General features: G+C 32.3%; 3 protein-coding genes across 6 annotated transcripts in view; 2 read left to right on the top strand and 1 right to left on the bottom strand.

Annotated features, from left to right (window-relative positions):
• Positions 1 to 515: 515 nt before the first annotated feature.
• Positions 516 to 4,420, bottom strand: LOC118444950 (uncharacterized). 2 transcript variants are annotated; one of them, XR_014982634.1, is made up of 5 exons: positions 3,915 to 4,420; positions 3,160 to 3,606; positions 2,765 to 3,016; positions 1,177 to 2,696; positions 516 to 1,097 (listed from the first exon to the last, which is right to left on the bottom strand). XR_014982634.1 is itself a non-coding variant. In XM_085659639.1 (4 exons), the coding sequence occupies exons 1-4, from the start codon at positions 4,053 to 4,055 to the stop codon at positions 1,236 to 1,238; spliced, it is 2,301 nt and encodes a 766-aa protein (XP_085515765.1). In that variant the 5' UTR covers positions 4,056 to 4,420; the 3' UTR covers positions 1,115 to 1,235. The 2 variants fall into 2 exon arrangements, 1 of the variants encoding a protein (XP_085515765.1); XM_085659639.1 differs by lacking the exon at positions 516 to 1,097 and having other exon boundaries at positions 1,115 to 2,696.
• A 427-nt stretch (positions 4,421 to 4,847) lies between these two features.
• Usp39 (ubiquitin specific protease 39) lies at positions 4,848 to 7,508 on the top strand. 2 transcript variants are annotated; one of them, XM_035873780.2, is made up of 9 exons: positions 4,848 to 5,210; positions 5,264 to 5,536; positions 5,612 to 5,787; positions 5,868 to 6,093; positions 6,182 to 6,468; positions 6,562 to 6,690; positions 6,779 to 6,840; positions 6,925 to 7,147; positions 7,245 to 7,500. In XM_035873780.2, exons 2-9 carry the CDS (start codon positions 5,284 to 5,286, stop codon positions 7,308 to 7,310), a joined length of 1,422 nt encoding a protein of 473 aa, XP_035729673.1. In that variant the 5' UTR covers positions 4,848 to 5,210; positions 5,264 to 5,283; the 3' UTR covers positions 7,311 to 7,500. The 2 variants fall into 2 exon arrangements, with proteins under 2 accessions (XP_035729673.1, XP_035729672.1); XM_035873779.2 differs by having other exon boundaries at positions 5,008 to 5,114; positions 7,245 to 7,508.
• Positions 7,509 to 7,929: 421 nt separating this feature from the next.
• Positions 7,930 to 15,500, top strand: part of LOC118444948 (rap guanine nucleotide exchange factor 2) — a 128,189-nt gene continuing 120,618 nt past the window's right edge. For both annotated transcript variants that reach the window (XM_035873762.2, XM_085662861.1), the window contains exon 1: positions 7,930 to 8,324. The gene's annotated coding sequence lies outside the window, so the exon portion shown is untranslated. The remainder of the gene's footprint in view (positions 8,325 to 15,500) is intronic.

Raw genomic sequence — 15,500 nt, forward strand, 5'->3', positions numbered from 1 at the left:
TGATAACAATACAATCATAATAATTTTACAAATATAATCAATTATTTTATTAAGTATATATCACAATTGCTACTTTGTATAGTGCTGAAAGCCATTGCAATAGGAATGAGAAATTATAAGATAAGTAAAACAAAAAAGCACAAATAAGTTATCTATAAAATAAAAAAATATGTATTCTTGATGTTCTTAAAATTAATTTTATTTTTATGTAAAAATTTGTGTTACACACAAAACACAATTACCTTTTGAGAGTTTTTTTTCTATATAATCAAAGAAAAGATCTATACATTTCAGCTAAATATTATTATTTTATGCTTTATTTTTGTAAATACAAGAATATTATTTTATTTTGTAAAATAAGATGATATGACTTTATAACAATAAAAAACATGAAAATAAATCTTATACATATAAAATACAAAATTGAAGATTTATTTTGTAGACATATTAAAATAATAAACATAGTTCATTTTGTACAATACATCATGATTGACTTCAAAATAAATACATTTTGTATATGTTTCATTCGTTTAAATACATTTCAAACATATAAAATGTAAAATGGCAGATTACATATAATAAATTATTATACTTATGTCATATATGACCTAGCAGAATTTTAAAAAATTGGCAAATAATTTTTTTTAATTTTATGAAGAAAAAAATACAATCCATGTAAGTTTTCTTTGATTTATTTATGTTATTTTATTTTATTGAAAGGTGTAAAATATATCAAAACAGTAATAATCCTCTTTATTTTAAAGCACTTTCAGAAAGTATGTGTTTTGTATGTGGAAAAGGACAGGACTTATAGACACATTGAAATATTTTACTGCGATCGTCTATTTAAGAAACTTACTCATGTTTTCTCTTTTAATAGGACCAAATTGAAGGTAGTTGACTTCATAGACATTAAATATCTAAGATTTTATTTTAATATCAATTCTGCAATATATATGAATGAAAGATATGATTGAACCTGCATTCCTTGAATTTAAGCAAGCATATGAATTTTTATAAAATAATATCCTTGAAAAAATATTTTTCTTGCATAAACTTTTACAATATGTTACATGTCCCAAGACATAGCATGGTGCCTACAACAATAGAGCAAACAATAAATGCAGGTCAAATATCTTTATATAATAAATACAAATGAAATTTGTTATTTCCTACCTTTTCCTATTTTTGTTAATTTCAATTTATATTTTAGATTTTTTTTCAGTTTCTTTTTTTCAATCAGCAGTAATATGAATTCCTTCATGTGATTCTCTAAGCACTATTTCTGTTGATATAATATGTTTCACTTCTACATCCTCATTAGAAACTAAAACATTTTTTTGTGTAGGCGTTACAGGAATATGGTGTTTCTTTCTGTGGCACATCATAGTTGATCGCGATACGAATGCTTTGCTACACACATCGCATTCATATGGTCTTTCACCAGTGTGTAAACGTTTATGAATAGCCATTGGACTAAATTGAGTAAATGTTTTTCCGCAAACGTCACATCTATATGGTCTTTCTCCTGTATGCGATCTTCTATGACATCGTAAAGCTGCCCTTCTAGCGAAAACTTTTCCACACATTTCACACTTAAAGCTCTTCTCACCAGTATGCATGGTGGAATGAATTTTAAGATCAACGCGCGTTAAAAATCCTTTACCACATACTTCACATAAATAGGGTTTTTCACCAGTATGTATGCGTAAATGTGTATTAAGATAACTCTTGCTGACAAACATTTTATTACACACTACGCATGGGTATTGTCGATTATCCATACCCGAATGTATTTTCTGATGACTCTTACAAAGACCTTTAGTTATAAAACCTCTACCACAAATTTCACACATATAAGGCTTAACACCCAGATGCCTATTTTGATGATCCAATAAGGATTGCTTAGTTTTAAAGTTTTGTCCACAAGTACTGCATGGATAAGGTTTTAAGTCCGAATGAACTCTCTGATGGACAATCAGATAGCTTTTACACTGGAATCCTTTGCCACAAGTTGAACAATTATAATCAAACTGACCAGTATGAGTTGCCGTATGTTGTGCAAGACCTATCTTGCTACGAAATGCTTTTTCACAAGTCAAACATTGAAAAGGTTTTTCTCCTGTGTGTTTGCGCATATGTTCTTGTAATTTATAATTAGTTCTGTACTGTTTACCACACTGAGTACAAATTTTTGGTGTCCACTTTTGCCTGACAGTAGATTGTTTTTTTTGGATATCCGTATTATCATTGCTTTGCGATGGAATTAATTCTGACTCTATTACCTTGATGTCCTTATTATCTACCTTTATTTTATATGAATTACATTGTTGTTTGTGAATATTTAATACTTCTACACTTGTGAAATATAAACCACAAGAACATGAACAAAAGTGTTGTTCAAAATGTGCTGCTAAATTATTTGTTTCCATTGCAGCTTCATTACAAAAAGGACACACATACCAATGAGTACCAGTCTCATCGACGGTTGGATTATTTAATATAGATTCTAATAAAGTATGTTTAGTTCCTTTAGTATACTCAACAATGACTTCTGTATTTTCTGTATTAGATTGGCTAGTGGAAGGTAATATATTTGAATCCATATTTCTACGAACTTCATTTTCACTGACAGTTGCTTCCTCTATTTCACTTTCTGTTTCTGGCTGAGAGGAATGAAACCCATCAGTGGGTACCTTTAAAGAATAAGAAATTTAGAATGATCTTGTATTAATTTATTTTTTAAAGATTGTATATACCTTACATTGTTTTCTAATACATGAGTAGGATCTTCAGAATTTAATCTCTCTTGTAAGCTTTGATATTCTTGCTTTATAGGCACTGACTCATATTTTACATTTTCACAATAATGTACTATCTGTTCTCTAGTTTCAGTTTCTGGATTTATAGAAGTCACATAATTTATTCCCAATTGACTCAAATGCCCGCTTACAGTTAAATTCCCTACCACAGTCATATCTCCTTCCAAGTGCATTGCTATCTGATGATTTGAAACCTGAAAATGATCATAAATATATATATATAATATATATAAATATATATATGACAATAAATGTACAATAATAAATGTGCATAAAGTATTATTTATTTTTATTTTTTTTTTATTTTCTATTGTAATGATAATAAAATAAGAATTACTTCTCTTATATGTTCGTCAACCATTCTGACTGTTTCACCATCTAAACAGTCAATGTCTGTAACCTCCATATCATGATCTTGTTGACCAATGTCTTCTTGACTAACAACTTGTTCATCACCAGCTAAATCCATTTCATCCATAACTTGCATAGTATGTATAGTTGTTTCTCCTGATTCATGAGAAACTACACTAGTACGATTTTGGACATCTTCAATATCATTTTGTATTCTATCTATATTCCTTTGGATCCTATTCATACTGATTTCATCTACCTCTTCTAAACCATGCTCTGATATATGTACCGTTTCATCCTTGCTAATTTCCTTTAACATTTCCATAAACATACCCTCGGTATGTAAACATTTTTCACGAAAATCAAATAATTGATCTAATTTGTATGCACATTCTTCGCATACCACTTTAGGAAGCTGATCTGTCATTGACACCTGCAAGAAATATCAAAAAGGAAAACGAAATAAAGCATAACATTAAAATGAAGTTAATCAAAATGAAAATTCAGCGAAGCCTATTAATGAAGATAGGATTATTTCTTTTTTTAATCGAATAAAAAATATATTAATATATCATTATTGGTGTTCTTTTTTTAATAGAAAATAAATTGAAAAAAATAACGTAATCGCATGGTTTAATTTATTATGTATAATTATATATTGCGACGTTCAGTCTCTCTAGAATTAAGATAGAAAAAAGAAAAAAAAAATTAATTGCTGATTATGTCGGAAGACCTTCTTACTTGGACGGGAAGGCACGCTGCGATTTTTTTGTCGATGTTACGCATCTGATCGCCAGCCTCAAAGATCGGTAATCCCATGAGAATGCCTGTCTTGGTCGCGCATAAACGGCAAAGATAATCAAATTCTTCGACGATGGCCATTATCAATGAAGAATATTTTCGACGAAAATCAATTCGTTTCTTGATGAAAAGTAGCAGATCGAAGTGTAAGCTTTTGATCAAGGTATCTCCTTCGAAAAGCTCTCGATACGAGGCAACTTTTTCCGAGGACTCGGCGAGACCGCGACGCGCATCACGATCGAACGATTTCGTTTTCTCTCGAAATCCTTTTTATGAAAAATTCTTTAAAAATTATTCTTCTGACGAAGCATTTTATGCTTCAGGATACGTTTGTAAAATGATACTTCTGTCTCCACAGCATTCGGACGATCTCTCGTAATCCGCTACGAGAAGCACGAGAGAGCGGGGTATTAGCTCCGCTGTCCACTCTTCGGTCAAAAAGAATTCATCTTTTCCTCTAGATGGCGCCATTCTCATCGGTCTTCAAACACATACACTCGACATATGTACTTTATATTAAACTTCTAACATCTGTTCGTTCTATTTTCTATCTTTCATTGTTTTCATAATCGAGTCCAAACTTTAAATCAAATTTTATTTTAATATATTATATTGTGCTAGAATTTGTTGATCACTCGATAAGAAAATATTTCTTCTGTTTGTTGTTCATTTATATTTTATGCAATTTAAATATATTCTATGATATAACTAGATTTATATAATATATTAATTAAATTTAATTGAAAACTTTGTATTGTCGATTATATAAAAAAATGAAAATACTGCATATACTTTGTATATAAATACGATCGCGATTAATACAATTAATCTCGATATATACAAGGCGCCACATTCGCCGGAAATAATTGAAAATTTTATAAAAATATAAACATAAATTAAATAAACAAATCGTATTTCATGATATTACATTTACAATTATTTTTTCAAATGCGTATTTAGTTTTTGAATGAATGTGAATAGATTTTTGAGAATGAAACCTACTTTAGTTTTACTCATATTTAAGGTTAATAGTTTGTCGCGTTGTTCGACGCACAGTAAAAATGGCGTCTAACCAACAGAGCAACCAAAAGAAACGTAAATTAGATAATAATGATACGCAATTTGATAATGAAAAAGAAAGTGAGTTTAGCAAACATTATATTCCTTAATTTTACTAAGGATTATTAAATACGAGATGTCGGGAATACCAATGGCAAAGTTATTTGTTTATATTTGGTGAGGTTATGAAACTATGTTATTTCCTAGAAACTATATTATATTTATTTCAGAAAACGCTAAAGTGACTCGAATGGAAGCACCACGGCTATGTCCTTACTTAGATACAATTAATCGTCAATTTTTAGACTTTGATTTTGAAAAATTATGTTCTGTTTCATTGTCCCGAATCAATGTATATGCCTGCTTGGTTTGTGGAAAATATTTCCAAGGCAGAGGAACCAATACACATGCTTATACTCACAGTGTAGCAGAAAGTCATCATGTATTTTTAAATTTACATACATTAAAATTTTATTGCTTACCGGATAATTATGAAATAGTCGGTTAGTACCAATCGGCAATGATATATTTGGTTTGATCTATTAACTTCTAACAAAAGTATGCCATTGTTTTTTTAGATTCATCTTTGGATGATATCAAATATGTATTAAATCCAACATTTGATAAAGCACAGATTGCTGTATTAGACAAAAGCGATAAGTTGTCTAGAGCTATTGACGGTTCAATGTATTCTCCGGGTATAGTAGGCATGAATAATATAAAAGCAAATGATTATTGCAATGTTATTTTACAAGTGAGTAATTTCAAAAATTTATTTTATATTTATGATGTATAATTAGAGCAATTGTCATTCACTAATATAAATGTTTGTAGGCGCTATCTCATGTTACTCCACTGAGGGATTTTTTTTTACGAGAGACTAATTATGCGTATGTGAAAAGGCCACCAGGAGATTCATCTTATCTGTTGGTTCAAAGGTTCGGTGAATTGATGAGGAAATTATGGAATCCACGCAATTTTAAAGCACATGTGAGCCCTCATGAAATGTTACAGGCTGTGGTATTATGGAGTAAAAAGAGATTTCAATTTACTGAGCAAGGTGTAATAGTAAAGGACTAAACAATGAGTAAAAAATTTTTGGAAATATTATATAAGTATCACTCTTCTAAAACGAATAAAATATTTAGGAGATCCGGTGGACTTCCTATCCTGGTTTTTGAACGCTTTGCATTTGGCATTAAATGGTACAAAAAAGCGTGATTCCAGTATTGTTTATAAAACATTTTTGGGACACATGAGGATATATACCCGAAAAATTCCTCCGCTTGAATTAGAAGAAAGCCAAAGAAGTGAATTATTACATACAGTTGAATATGGGGAAACTGTTACACAAAGTCCATTTCTCTATTTAACGTGTGATTTACCACCACCACCTCTTTTTAAAGATCAATTTACTGAAAATATTATTCCACAAGTATGTATTAATCTAATATTATTTATATTTTATATTTATATTTATATTTGTTTATTTAATATACTTAATTTGTTCATTTTATTTTTTATTTAGGTAAATTTGTATACTCTATTAAATAAATTCAATGCTGTGGCAGAAAAAGAATATAAAACGTATAAAGAAAACTTTATGAAAAGATTTGAAATTACAGAACTTCCACCTTATCTTATTCTTTATATAAAAGTGAGTATTTATTAAATAATGACAATTATTTAAAAAAGTATAGGAGAAGTTGAATAGAATTCGATGAATTTATATGTATTATTTACAGAGATTTACTAAGAATACATTTTTTGTTGAAAAAAATCCAACTATAGTAAATTTTCCAGTTAAGTAAGTCGTTTGCTCAATTTTTCTTTTAAATTTATATAAATGTTTTTATAATAATATTTTAAACCATAAATATTTTTTTTGTAGAAATGTCGATTTTGGTGATATTTTAACTCCAGAAGTTAAGGCTAGACATCCTTATACAACATATGATCTTGTCGCCAATATAGTGCATGATGGTGAACCAGGACAAGGAACATATAGAGTTCATATTTTGCATAGAGCTACTGGTCAATGGTATGAATTACAAGATTTACATGTAACACAAATATTACCACAAATGATAACGTTGACTGAAGCTTATATACAAGTATGTATGATCATAAATTGTTCAGGTATTTTTTCAATTAATAGAAATAATTAACTGTATTTAATTTTTTTTTTCTTTTTTTTTTTTTTTTTTTTAGATATATGAACTAAGAAAAGAAGCGAACGTTGAAAATGGCGATAGCAAAAATAAAAAAAATACTTGATAGGAAATCAAATAAATATTTACATTTTCTCTATGCTTCTATCTTATTTCGATACCCTCAAACTTTATTTCACTTATTAGTAAATTTAATTTAAAATTGACGCCACCTTTCGATGCATTAAAAAATTGTATGTAATAAAAATCGTGATCACGTGACAACATGAGAGATCATTTTCAAAAATGACCAATGAAAAAGAAAGATCCGATGAATTTAATCATACTCTCGAGAGGATTTACTTTCTTGTTCTAAATAGTAATTGTTTTATTTTTCATAATTACGTTAAGAAGTTTGAGACATCCTGGAAATATTTTTCTTACCGTTCCAAAGGAAAAAAAAAAAAAGAAAAAAGGAAAACAGAAGAAAGAATGCTCTCCGTATGACTCTTCTTAGAAAGAGACGAATCAGAAGATAGACGTGCGGTTCGTCTCAACGCGATACCGAGCTCGATCCGAAGAGATCCGAAAATTGCCGAACGAATCGGAAGCGTAAACTGGAAGTAGAAGTTAGTAGTACTTTGAGAGGGAGAAAGGTGGGGGTTAGAGAGTGGGACCAGGTATTAGAGGGGAGTGGGGACGCACGGCAAGAATCGAGGCGTCGCACCGAAGGCAAAACGAGTCGAGCCACAGCCGGCCATACGAAGCGATCGTAGATGAGTGTTTCTTTCGTCGAGCCGCGCTTTTTCACTTCCGTACGAGCATTTTTTTTATATCGTCTATCCTCCTACTCTACGGCTTTTCCATAGTGTTCGTTAGATTACGACAATGTCGTTTTACGAATTTGAACGAAAAATTGCTTCTTCCCGCGGTGCTCGCTCGAATTCGTTGTGAAGTGCGCGTGTGTTTCTCTCTCTCTTTCTCTCTCTTTCTCTTTCTCTCTTTTTCTTTCTTTCTTTCTTTCTTTCTTTCTTTCTCTCTCTCCTCGTTGGTGCACGCGGTTTCTAGTGTATATAACTGTGTTCAGTGTTTCAGCACGTGGATATTATCACCCGATAGAGGAATGATGTTCGTTTAAACGGTGAGTAAGCCGATTATAATTCTTATCCCGTGCACTTTGAAAATTCAAGGATTACGCCTGCGCAGGTGTACGGAAACTGCGTTATCCTACGTCACGAAGTGACAAAACTGTCTCTTATAAGTTTTTTATTTTTGAAAATATAGAAAATATACCTCGAAAATAGCATCGAAATTTTAGCAAAATCTGGAGAACACAATGTCGGAGATTCATGGTTGAAGGTTATAGAAATTTCAAAGTAATAAATTTACTTTAGTAAAGTCGATAAATCGTTGTCATTGATTATTATAATTTTTCGTGAGGCTAATGTTAAAATGATTTTGATCTTGTGAGAAAAGATCGAGTGTAAGACGTTCAATGAAAATAAAGTACCAAACGTTTGGAAATCGCCGGCCGTCTGGTTGATGGTAACGGTTCTCGTGCGTATGGCCTCTCATACGGCTACCTTTTTATAAACGATCATCTTTATTTAGCTTGTCGATAAGATAAACGTTCGATTTCGCTAGTTCTTACCTAATCATAGCGTGAATCTTTATGTTAATAAATAATGGTGTTAATGATTGGTAATTTATTTGTGAAAAAAAAATATATATATATATAATGTTTACAAGAATTTTTACAATATAAATGAAAATGATCATGATAAAAACGATTGTAGATAATTCAAAGATGGAAAAATCGTTGAAACGGAAGAACGATATCAACGAAAGTTTTATTCGAAATTTGGAAGTAATTTTGATTGATTTTCTTTTAATATTATATTTGTAATAATTATCTTAATGAAACATAGCGCATAAGTAATAAATCGTTTTTGAAAGACATATTCAAGAGAAGAACTTTATGAATGGAATATCATAAAGTACATCATCGTGTACGTATATATGTATGTACAATATACGTTGATGATTTATGTCAAAATAGTCAAGGAATTTTTGGCGTAAAAATATCAAATTTGCTTACATTAGAATTTCAAGTTATATTCTCGTGTATATATATATATATATATATATATATATATATATATACATATATACAGTTTAGATAGAAATCCGTAAATTCCCAACATATATTCATATCAAAAGTACATTAAGTCTCACACGATCGTAACATAGATTAACCTAAAAAAATATATACGATTCGAATTTACCTTGTAATCATTTCCATTATATGTCATCATTTAAATTATTCTTACATATTACTAGTATAATTTTCGCTAATGTATTTTTATATCTCTTTGATTAAGTATGTATGTATCGTATACGATGATTTGAATACGTAGTAGTACCATTTTTGGATCTCACAAGGCGTACTTCTATGTATGTAATTTTTGAATTTACAAACGATCATTTATTTATTCTTGGAATATTAGTATTATACAAAGTTACAAGTAATAATGAAAGAACGTATTACGCGAGCGTAGAAAAATCTTGAACGTTTTCAGAAAATTAACAGGAACCTTTCAAAGAGAGTCAGTTATGTACTTACAACTTGCGTTGCATTCTTTCGTAGTTAGTTGTTAATCGATATTTCATCCCCGTATGCGAAGCGTAACGGTGAAAGAACGAGATCGACTTTGGCGATCGTATCCCAATATGGATTTGCAGATATACCAAACAAGTATCGTAATCGCACTGTACCTTCTCATTGGGAAGTTAAACAGTTATCCTTAAAAGAGATTGACGGCTGACATTTTTGAAATTTTACATAAATTTTATATCATTTTATTTTCACATCGAAAACAATATCACAAAGTTTTTGTTCAATTATACGATTTCGTTTAAAGAAAAATATTTTTCGTTATATAGCTACAGAAATTATTAATTTTTAGATAATACTCTTGAAAAATACTACAGTGTAATCGTAATCCGTCTATCAGAGAGATATATTTGATATTAATTTCTCAAATATTAAAATAAGAGTGATATAGAGGATGATCGATCAAAAGTTCCTAGGTGTTATTAAAAAATCAATTACACCTTTTTCAAGACTTTTCAGGCTAATATTCTTTTTTCCAAACTGTAATACTACAGACTTAGTAATCTTCTTAGATAATTTTTTTCTTTCAGTTCAGATCGTAAAACTAATTGGCCTAGAAAATTTTTTACAATCTGAAATAACAAAAAGAAAAAAGAATAGAAAAAAGAAACAAAGAAAAATTAATCTAAAAATTAGAAAAAAAAACAAAAAGAATAATTGATCTTAATTAATTTAATCGAATAATCATTTGGAAACATTTGTTCCCACCCTGTATATATAAGAATCTTAAAGTGATATCATTTTTCAACAGACCGAGAAAGATACGTTTGAAAGAAGAGAAACGTGTTCCTTTCGCTCTTGGTGTTCTTTACTCTCGTTGATAGTACAATCTCGTTACTTTTATAGTCTCGCTTCCATTCTCGCCGCCATTTACAAATACGTTTGACTCTCTCTCTCTCTCTCTCTCTCTCTCTCTCTCACTCTCTCTCTCACTCTCTCTCTTTCTCTCTCTTTTTCTCTCTCTCTTTTTGGGTACGCTGAAAATACCTGTTTCGTGTGCGAGGCTTGAAAAAAAACGCCCGATCGCGACGTAAGAAGACGAAGAAAGAAGAGGAGGGAATTGGAGGTGAAGGAGGAGGAGAAAGATGAGGAGGAGGGGGAGATGGGGGAGATCGAGGTGGAACGTCGCCGTCGGTCGTCGTTAAAAGGCTGCAGCCCGGAGCGAAGGGGACCAGGTACGTTGACTCTCTCGAGGAAGCCACGAGTTTCGGATTCCTAGCATCTCCTCTCGCGAGATCGCAGCATCGTGTTAAACCAGTTTCCGCGAACTCGCTGCTCGACCAGGAAGAAGGAGGAGATGGAGGGAGAAGAGGGATACCATCGTTCGTTGATGATCGATCGACCGGACGAATTATGGATTTGATTCATAACACGTACGACATATTATGTTGTATGCACAATGTGATTATGAAAATGTTCTAACTTCAAGTCACATGTTTTTCATTGTTACAACGGTGAGATATTATGCAGGTATATTTTGACATTTGGTCATAGAATTATTTAAAAATTATTATTATAAAAAATTTACGTTGTCATCAAAAATATAGAATAAGGTAGTTTTCATTTGAAAAATATAAAATATTCATTTGTAGGATTTAAATATATTACAAATAGAGGATATGTGACGAAACATGTTTTTTTTTTAATATATTCAATGATTTATTTTTTGACTAGTTTCATAATTATCGATTCGTATGTAAATCGTTTGATTTTAATATGAATACAATCGTTTACATTCGTCTCTTCATCGTTACGTTCATTCACATAGCTAGAAACAATTGATTTATTTGTTAGACCGTTTTCATTCGTTTATTTATAGATTGAAGGAAGGATATTTTTATGTTATTTTTGTGCTCTTTTGCGTTATATTTGATCAATATATTCGTATAGTATATTGATCGATAGCTAGACTATCTGCGTATAATATATATATATATATATATATATATATATATATATATAGAATGTAAAGATGTTTATTAGCAGTTATCTCGAAGTGTGTGATTATAATGTAATTACATAGATGAATGTGTCCTTGAACGTAATATGCATCATTATTTATGCAGAAAATGTATGCGAACTTGTTAGTTCGTTTAACGAAAACTTAATAGCTCTGTCCAGGCGTATCAATCGCTTTTCATCTTATCAATATTACAAGCTAATATTTCTCTCGTTATACATACATAGATACAATCGTGTGTCGATCGAATGAACCTCGTTGAAAATAAAAGTTGATCAGTTAATTGACAAGTTTAAGATTGCAACGAAAGATCGGCTTATCTCGAGTTTAATTCGATTATAAAAGAGAGGGTCAGGGGGGGGAGGAAATGTATAAGTTTTGAGAGACAGATTTATCGTAAGAACGTGTCGAGCAAAGCTTTTCTTTCGGAAGAGAATCGAAAAGTCTTTCTAAAGTTATAAGCGGATACGAATGGTTTTCTTTCTTGAGTCGATCGATCGTAGGACGAGGTAAGGTAGGAGTAAAACGAATCTATCGAGTCGGGAGAAAGTTGTCCTTTACTTTCATGCACTCGCGCGTAGTATAGCGTATAGTATAGCGTGACATAAGGTGAAGTTGAAGAAGGTAGCGTAGGGAGTAAGAAAGGAATAAGAAAGAGAGTGGGAGAAAGAAAAAGACATTACTGTAGGATGAGACTAAGCTAGAGTAGGTTGAAACGCCTTCTCGAGTACGAGGCAGGTGTCCAGCTGTCGCAACGTAAAATCTATATACATATATACATATATATATATATATATATATATATATATATGATATGTAGATATGTACGTATTCGTTAGAGTCTATTTAACGTGTTTCTATACATACATAGATCCGTATGTAATGCAAGTGAGATGCATCAAACAACGCCACGTGTGATGTAACGTATTACCGAATCCGGTTAAATCGGTCGATCGATGGTGGACAGGAATGATTAGTTAGAATGATAGTCGTTGATTCATTGCCGTTTCACGCTTCACACGCTACCGTGATATAGAAAACTCATAGATGTAAATTGGAAATCGTCGGGATTTTAGCAAGAGGTTCACGGTTAGATTTTTCTTGGTGGAAAGGAAGATATTACGTTGCGGTATTATTAACTTTTGTAATGGAGGAATGAGTTTCGTAAACGTCCTCATGATTTTGCATTTTTTTCTTCATCCACACTTATTTTGTAAGAATTTACGTTAAAAACAATTTTCCTTGAACGTTACAATCATTAGCACGTTATCATTATTGCTCATAAATCAAATTATTATTATTTACATTATTTTTCTTCGTATGTGAATATTTTCTCTCTCTCTCTCTCTCTCTCTGTCTCTCTCTCTCTCCTTATTTTTTTATATCACAGAACTTTATATATTACAACGGAACTTGAATTAATCCGTTGACTTTCTAACGAGACTTAGAGCCGACGTTCGTTATGACCGCTTACTCAAAATACTTACTGCATAATACGTTCGTTCTCGTTCCACATCGCACGCGTCTTTCCTTGTGGCCGACCCCAAAAGAATCTTCGAAGTAGAACGAACTATGGCGGTGTGCCTTGTTTCATAAAACTAGAACGCATCATTCCAATGAAATGTTATAAACGTTTGAGAAGTAACATTGACGTTGACGTTGACGGCGACGTCGACTTCTTGATCGTCGACTATGACGAGTTCACTAAAGTTCTTTTTCTCTCTCTCTCTCTCTGTCGCATTGTCTTTCTCTTTCTCTTTCACCCTCGTTCGCGGAGAGTCAACTTGGTCGCAACATCCAATCGAGAATCGTTGCCTGATTCGCATCTGGTTGTTGGTAAGTTTTTTCTCTGTCGCAGAAAATAAAGGAAATCATTAGTGCGAGAGAGACAGAAAGAGAGATACAAGAAAAGAGAGAGACAAAGGGAGAAGGAGAGAGAGAGAGAGAGCGAGAAAGGAAGAAAGAAAGAAGAGAAAGAACGTCGTTGATTCCTTAGAATCAAGTTCCTTAGAATTTGCGTTGCGATGTTATAATTAAAAGCACGGGGCATGTTTAATTACCGAGTTTACAAAGCATAAAGTCGTGCAAATGTAAATAAATACCTATACATACAAACTGCCATTTGTTTTCTTTTCGGATGGAACTTTCGAAATTCGAAGGACAAAACCTACAGTTTACGACGAGTCAAGCGCGAAGAACGTCATCTCCGCATGTGCTCAAGATAAAGAGAGAAAGAGAAAAAGAAAAAGAAACGCTTTCTCGGGGCGTCGATCAGAAGCGAGTTGAGCTGTGAGTCGCGCGGATCGAATACAATAGCCAAAGGCTATCCTCATTTACGTAATGTACCTACTATGAAAGAGGAAAGGAGATAGAAAGAAAAAAAAATAAAAAAAAAAAAAAAAAAAAAGAGAAAGGGCGACACGATGTAGAGGAAGAGAAGAGTAAAAGAGTGACAATGCCGTCTGGCGTTCCTCTCGTTCGCGATTCGTCGGTCCAGAGATGAAAACAACAAAACAACGAGAGAAAGAGAGACAGAGAGAGAGAGAGAGAGAGAAAGAAAGAACGAAAGAGTGAAAGAAAAAAAATCGTAAGGGCGTTTCGTCGCCATGTCGACTTTTCGAACCTACTGTTGTTGCTGTTGCTGCCACAGTCTCTCGAGTACGCGTCCATGTATGGTCTATGCTTTGCAGTCTGCATATGGAGCGCCCACTCGCTCACGGAATAGAGACACCGTTGACTTGACTCGTGCAAACAACGACGATTAGATCGATTGCCGTTGCCACTCCATTCCTCCTATTCGGAGTCTCCTCCCTGCCAATGTGCGTTTGTACGATCCTCTCATAAGGAAGGAAGGAAAGATGGGTAGGAGGGGAAGAGATCGTCACGGGGGGTCAACATCCCCTTGAAATTTGCCAAGAGTTCATTCATCGTATAGTAACTATAATGCAGTCTACTAAAGTCACCGAAATGAGAATTAACTATGTCGAAGTTATATATGCATATATGTAAGTAATTATATATAACAATAAAACACGTAAAATTCTATTTCGAACCTTTTTATTAAATAATAAAAATGGTATTGTTAACGTTCAGATAGATATTTATTTTCATTCTTCCTATCTTATTTTATTTATTTATTTTTTTTTCTCTCGATAATTCTATCAGACAATGATCGTCTGATTGTTTCGAACGATATATTTTTATAGACTATAAAATTTAATTATCTGATATTCAAGATAAAATTTGTTATATATAATTTCGCATAATGACGTTGGAAGGAGTCATCTCGTAAATATTCTTTTTAATTAGATCAGGCAAAACTCGTTGGATTAAATTCCGATCGAGGGTCGGAAATGCTTTGTTCCTTTTTTTTTCCTTTTCTTTTCTTTTTTCTCTTTTTTTTCTCACTCAACGATCGCAAGAGAAAGAAGAAGACGACGACATATGCGAGACGAAGAATCGAGATTCGATATCTCCGGAGACTTTATGCTCGAACGATCGATATGGACGGAACGTCCGTAGGACCGGCAACGAGTACTTCTTCTCTTGAAGAAGAAATGCTCGAGATTGCGAGGCCCTTCGCGTGTTGAAATCCTCATCCGGGGATTAGAAAAGAAAGTCTGAGTAGTTCGCGGTAGAATAAGAGATAGCGAACCTAATATCGTTCCTAATCACCGAACTAA

The sequence above is a fragment of the Vespa mandarinia genome, chromosome 1 (assembly GCF_050613455.1).
Source record: "Vespa mandarinia isolate Hongniang chromosome 1, ASM5061345v1, whole genome shotgun sequence".
Taxonomy (NCBI): domain Eukaryota; kingdom Metazoa; phylum Arthropoda; class Insecta; order Hymenoptera; family Vespidae; genus Vespa; species Vespa mandarinia.